Source organism: Priapulus caudatus, unplaced genomic scaffold (genome assembly GCF_000485595.1).
Source record: "Priapulus caudatus unplaced genomic scaffold, Priapulus_caudatus-5.0.1 Scaffold400, whole genome shotgun sequence".
Lineage (NCBI taxonomy): Eukaryota > Metazoa > Priapulida > Priapulimorpha > Priapulimorphida > Priapulidae > Priapulus > Priapulus caudatus.
In genome coordinates this window covers 11,172-17,757 of record NW_014577461.1, presented here as the reverse complement: position 1 = coordinate 17,757, position 6,586 = coordinate 11,172, and the positions used below count along the sequence as shown (strand labels likewise).

Genomic DNA, 6,586 nt, shown 5'->3' with positions numbered 1-6,586 from the left:
TGTGTGTAGTGAGGAGAGAGAAGAGAGAGATGAGAGGAGAGGAGAGAAGAGAGAAGAGGGAGGAGGAGGAGGGGGAGAGAGGAGGCGGAGAGAGAGAGAGAGAGAGAGGAAAGAGAGAGAAGAGGGACGGGAGGAAGGACGGGAAGTTTAGGAGGAGAGAGAGAGATGAGAGGAGCAGAGAGGAGACGGAGGAGGATCTGAGAGAGGATCGATGAGCGAGAGATAGACGTGACGTGAGGGTGTGAAGGGAGGAGAGATAGTGTGTGTGCTGTGAGAGAAGAGAAGAGAGAGAGACGAGAAATGGAGAGAGAAAGAACGAGAATAGGCCTCCTGATTGTGTGTGTGAGAGAGAAGAGAGGAGAGTGACGACCGAGAGAGAGAGAGAGAGAGAGAGAGAGAGAGAGAGAGACTGATTTGTATGTGTGTGGTGCTCACGTGTATGTGTCAAGCCGGTGTGACCCGTTAGCTGGCGTGTCACCGGACAATAATCCACGCTGGTTAAGTCTGAACCTCGCTTTCTTGTTACGTGTTAGAATATATTACCTGCAATAAATCATCGACGTCAGAGGCTAGAGCCCTAATAAACGTATGCCGGCCTCGTGGAAAAAAGTTGTTTTGATGTAGGGCAAATATGGCTCGAATGTCAGCTGACACGTATACGCTGCCGGACTGTGAAATGAAGAGGCGTCATTTCATATGACGCACTTGAGGAAGATTTTGAAGGAGATTTGCATGCGACCACCACTGGCAGGCACGCATTGTTCACAGTGTCTCCGATTCTCAGCCGGTGGAGCGCAAGTGTAAACACTGACGATCGGAAATCATATCGGAAGACCTGAGATTGTGTGCATCGCATTAAGATTTTTAGGTAAGAGATTTTCCGCGATTGAACGATAGATAGTAGGTTCGAATTGAAATGTAAGAAGAAGAGATGTACGGCAGAGAGATAATATAAAATAAATGTGTGGTGTATGTAGGTGTAGACCAGTATAAAAGAGCTTACATTGCTATCGCTATCACTGTAACGCGTTCATGGATGCGTGGTGCGCACATTTGATGAGTAAGGTCATTTATTTTGCACAGCAGAAAATGACAAGTGTGTTGAAAAGCTGTCTAGCAGTGTCCATACTCTCCGCGGTAAGTACATGCAAGCAAATATGATTTCAGGCAGTGTTATATGCACCTTGTAGTCTTAGTATGAGTAGGCAACTACTGCTTTCAGACGATGACAAGCTATTATTATTAGTATTAAATCTTTATTGCATGTAATTCAGATGCAAATACATGTACTGACGACAGTTTTTTTCATGGAGGAAAAATCGGATAAATGCAATAGTGTTGAGTAGTTAAAATGATAAAATTTCTGAGTGGTTACAGTACAAAATATATCGCATCGTATATAAAGCTCCCGCATCGTTTCTCGGAGATCGATTTCACATCAACTTCGCGCTGTTGTGGTTAACGTAGAGAATTTCACGCAGCTTTTTTTTTTACTCTGGCAGGTGTTTTCGTATGGAAGCTGCTGTGTTATCAACGGTGTTTACTTGCCGTGGTATGCGTGTGGACGTCCAGCTGGGCAGATTGGCTCATACTCACCCGGGAGCGCGTATTCGGGCTACAATGGACGATATCTGTAAATAACTTATTCCGGTGTATATTAAGATTTTTAGCAAAGAAGTGCTCAAATAGTACCCCTACAGTCAAACCTGGGTGTATAAGGGACACTCAAGGTCACTCAGGGTCAAATTGTCCTTCCTAGACAGGCGTCCGTTCTATAGATGCGGTTTCGTTGTATGACCGCTACTTAAGAGAAATACGAAAATGTGTCCGGACAGATATCCTTTCTAGATAGTGGTGTCCGTGGTTGGACTATACATTGCTTGTTTTAATTCAGAGACGTCTATTATCTTTGCTATCACAATATGTAATCAAATATACATTTGCATAAAAGCATGGGAAACAAATCCTGTATTATTTTTTGGGGGGTATGGGGAGGATTAGTAACAGTAAGGAATCACCAGGTTTATCAAACCGGGGATTAACACCCCGGATGTTCAAACCCTTAGCCATATCTATCTGCCTGCAATCCATCAGGGCAGACATCTGACGATCGTTGCCGCCTCTGCGTTACAGAACGAACGCGAACACCGGAAGAGCCATCGACGGCCGCTACATACAACAGTCGCTCTACGACACCCCCCTCTACCGGTCGTCGCCCCGCGTGCAGATTGCAGCGCCCCCTGTCGTCGCCGGGACGCCGAGTCCGTGGTCGCCTCTCGCGGTGCGCGCGGGCCTGGCGAGCGTTGGCCGCCCTCCTTTTCCCACCGCCGAGAAGCTGGTGCTGGAGGCGGATGGGGCGGAGGAGAAGAAGGAGGATGCGGAAACGACCACCGTCAGTCAGGCGCGACTCGTCAATTACTTTGTATGCGTCTCGCGGACCGACAGGGTGTCGTGCGCGACCACATTCGACGAGATCAACCTCGGATGAGGCGCGACCGCCTGGCGGCGGCGGGGCGGAATGTTAGCGCCGCGCACCCGTTCCTCTAGACGCAGTGCTTCTCAACTGCGGCACGCGTGGGCATGCCGCGCACAGTGATGTCGTCTGAGTGCGCCACAGTCTAGCTGGCCGCCTTAAGATGACTGTAACACATTTCTCACATAGGGTTGCAGTCAGCTCTAGTACATATAGCCCGCGCGGATCGCTGGCCGCAGGGCTATAGCACATGATCCCATAGATATATCTAAGCGAAATGGTCCGGCTTGATGTGACCAAAAAATTTATACCCCAAAACGAAAATGATCGGGCTTTTAAACACTTATATATCAACATGAGACATCTCACCTATCTTTTGAACAATTCCACAACTTTACACCAGGTATTTATACTGTTATCCTCAAAGTCAGCACTCATTGAATTTAACATTTCAAATCATGTGGCGTGCGCACGGCGTTAAGATCACCGGATATGTTGGAAAACGCAAGGCAGCCTATGATGCATTCATTAGAGGTGCAATTGTATTATTAACGGGGGTGGTGGCCAATCATGAATGAGCAGAAGGAGCTTTCATCATCGCCACTGATTGCTGGTGCCGAGCACACACTATTCCAAAATGTTCCTATGTGGCACAAGAGAAAAAAAGGGTGAGAAGCCACTGCTTCTAGACCCATGGTGTTTCTTAACCTGTGGTCCATGCCGTGGATGGTCTACAGGGCTTCCGTGAACACAGTTGTATGCAACATTTTGTGTTTACGTGTTTATGTGCATTTTTCTGTGGAGGGGTCTGTAGCTTTCACCAGATTCTCTAAGGGGTCCATGACTGAACAAAAGAACCACTGCTCTAGATGCCGTGTCGCGCATTTTAACGTGCTCGCCTTTTCCGCACGCGATTTAGGAGGCGAAAATTTATTTCAATTTACTTTTCAACGCCTGAAGGAAGGTTTAATTCACAGTTGGCCGGCTGTGACTAGAAGTGTAATTAGGAATGCTTGCGTTGAGTACAACTCACAGCTCGTGTGCGGTAGGCAGTTTAGTGACCTGTTAAATATTTATTCCTATACTGACAACTATGTGATAAGAGAATAAAATGTGATAATTAAGAGATGGCTGCTTGTTGATATTTTACGTTTTGACATTATACCACACTCCGACTATACGTGATTGTTTTTCACCGAAACAAGTTTTGCGAAATTTACTAGTATGTATTTACATATTTACATACTATATATATATTTACGATACTACTTATTATGAAACGACTGTACTCGCGTCTCAAAAATAAGAGACTCGGCCAAGTAGCGGTGATGTGCAACACTTGTGCATGTTAACCGCAGTCTCAAAGAAAGAGCTTGAAAATACTCCGTAGACCCCATGGCCATTGCTGTCAGCAATGCATTAACATCTAGCAGTGTTGGCACGACCAGTACAAGAACTGCAATATTAATTATATATGATTGCATATTATATATATATATATATATATATATTATATATATGTAGTTATATAGGGACATATGTGAGCGTAAGAGGCCCCTGGACAGCCTCCTACGGAGGCACAGCTCAACTTGAAATACCCCCGGGGATTAGCTGATGGCTTTGTTGTTGCCATTATAAATTATATATTAAAAAGTTTCGGTAGCAATTGCTACACGAAGTTAACAAAATGAACGACTAGTTTCGACTTGTGGTAGTCTTCGTCAGGTTCTTCTAACTTTTTACAGCTGAAAAAAACTGTGTTCTTCAGCGTGTCTTCTCCTCCTCATATACCCTAGGTCCCTGTCTAAGAGGGGGCGCCAATAAGGGGCGCCGAGGGGGTATATGTAGTTATATATATGCAATATAATATATGATCTATTTTTGCTACGTCGTAGAATTCGTCCTGTTTTGTGTTTAGGCGATCTTAGGGAGAGGTTTATTTAGGGAGTGGCTCCACATGCTTATGTTGTTGATTTTTGTCAGGTTCCTCGGACGCGGTTCGATGTTTGTCATGTCCACCAATCAGCTGCTACAACTGATGGGAGCGAACTCGAGCTGGAGAGCACAGAGTTTGTTAGACCTCGGCGCTGGCGATGGAAGAGTCACTCAGCAGATGGCGCCACTCTTCACCGACATCTACTGTACGGAAACCTCGTCGCCTATGCAGTGGCGACTCAATCAGTGCGGTTACAAGTGAGTTCTCCTTCCAAACTTACATTTTCGTAATGTTCACAGTTAATTGTGAAATTTCATTTGAGTTGGATTTTTAGCTCATTTGATGCAGCTTGTCGAATCGCATGAGCGTGCGTGCGTGCGTGCGTGCGTGCGTGCGTGCGTGCGTGCGTGCGTCCGTCCGTCAACAGTTGGACACAAATCTTAACTGCTCGACATACGGTCACAGGGGTCGAATTAGCCGCTAGCCCGCTAGCCCGGGACTAGTAATTGTTTGGAAGGGCTAGTTAAAGGCCAGGGTGGCTTGCAAGTAAACAATTCCAGACCAGATTTCGTAATTCGTGAAATGAACGTGTGTGCGTGAGTGCGTGTGTGCGTGAGCGCGTGTGTGCGTGAGCGCATACATGTGTGCTGAGCGCGTGTGTGTGATGTGTGTGCGTGAGCGCGTGTGTGCGACGTGTGTGCGTGAACGCGTGTGTGCGATGTGTGTGCGTGAACGCGTATACATGTGGGCTGAGCGCGTGTGTGCGACGTGTGTGCGTGAGCGCGTGTGTGCGACGTGTGTGCGTGAGCGCGTGTGTGCGACGTGTGTGCGTGAGCGCGTGTGTGCAATGTGTGCGCGTGAGCACGTGTGTGCGATGTGTGTGCGTGAGCGCGTGTGCGTGTGTGCGTGAGCGCGTGTGTGCGTGAGCGCGTGTGTGCGACGTGTGTGCGTGAGCGAGTGTGTGTGACGTGTGTGCGACGTGTGTGCGTGAGCGCGTCTGTGCGACGTGTGTGCGTGCATATACGCGTGTCGGTGATACGTGCTGTTGTGTTGCACGTGGGCGTTGTAAACGCGCGCGTGCGTGCGTGCGTGCGTGCGTGCGTGCGTGCGTGCGTGCTTGCGTGCGTGCGTGCGTTCGCCCGTTCATGCGTTCCTTCGTGCGTGTGTGCGCGCGTGTGTGTGCGTGTGCATTGCATTTGTCTGTGTGAGAATGCATGTGGCAATTCGTGTATGTACATTTGTACCGTATCAAATTATCTCCGGTGACCATATATATAATATACATCCATGGGTGGTTTTATTCTACGGTTTCATATATGACCGGACGAGTAGATGAGTGCACATATAGATAATAACGATAGGTATTACGGTTTATAAGCAGTGTTGTAGTCGAATCCGCACCCCCCGAGTCCGAGTCCGAGTCCGAGTCCGCACCCCCCGAGTTCGAGTCCGAGTCCGAGTCTGAGTCCCCGCCACCCGAGTCCGAGTTCGAGTCCGAGTCCGCACCACCCGAGTCCGAGTCCGAGTCCGAGTCCAGTTTTGATGAAAAAAGGGGAAAAATCGGAAAAAGGGAAAAAATCGGGGGAATAAAGGGAAAAAATCGCAACAGTGCATCGTAGACATTCGAAAGTGTATAGTCAGCCAAACACAGAGAGACGAGTCATACAAAACGTGTCAAAGTAACGGATCCATTTGTGTTTTAAGAGAATGACACGGCTTGTTGAACCAAATGAGATAGTGCTAGTACCTTCGAAATGGTAGAAAAAGCGCAAAGGGACAAAGTGACAGCAGATTCAAACCAAAGGGACAAGAATCTTAATCGAGCCATTGAAAACGTTACAAGATTAGGTCGTGTATCTAGAAAACCTAGGATTTTTAGTTTGAAATTCTTGTAAACTGCGTGTTACAATATGTACAGTTGTGTACTATGTATGTAGTGGCCTCGAGCCGGCCTCGACCCGAGTCCTCGAGTCCGGAGGGTTCGAGTCCGAGTCCGAGTCCGAGTCATTGCACTCCGAGGCCAAGACCGAGGCCGAGACCAAGGAAAACGGTCTCGAGGCCGGTCTCGAGGCCAAGACCGGCCTCGAGACCTACAACACAGGCCTGTGAAATCTCCGCGGATCCGCGGTTTTCCTCGTTTTGTTAGTTGCATTCTCGCGTTTTATTTTCATTTCCTC

General features: G+C 47.8%; 2 protein-coding genes across 2 annotated transcripts in view; both read left to right on the top strand.

Annotated features, from left to right (window-relative positions):
* Nucleotides 1-6,586, top strand: part of LOC106809971 (methyltransferase-like protein 9) — a 20,047-nt gene that overhangs the window by 8,015 nt on the left and 5,446 nt on the right. Inside the window, exon 3 of the mRNA XM_014813211.1 lies at nucleotides 4,457-4,666. Within this exon, the coding sequence (XP_014668697.1) occupies nucleotides 4,457-4,666 (210 nt within the window). The remainder of the gene's footprint in view (nucleotides 1-4,456; nucleotides 4,667-6,586) is intronic.
* On the top strand, nucleotides 647-3,615 carry LOC106809972. Its single transcript, XM_014813212.1, has 5 exons — nucleotides 647-859; nucleotides 1,079-1,137; nucleotides 1,503-1,633; nucleotides 2,134-2,552; nucleotides 3,170-3,615. The coding sequence occupies exons 2-4, from the start codon at nucleotides 1,090-1,092 to the stop codon at nucleotides 2,486-2,488; spliced, it is 534 nt and encodes a 177-aa protein (XP_014668698.1). The 5' UTR covers nucleotides 647-859; nucleotides 1,079-1,089; the 3' UTR covers nucleotides 2,489-2,552; nucleotides 3,170-3,615.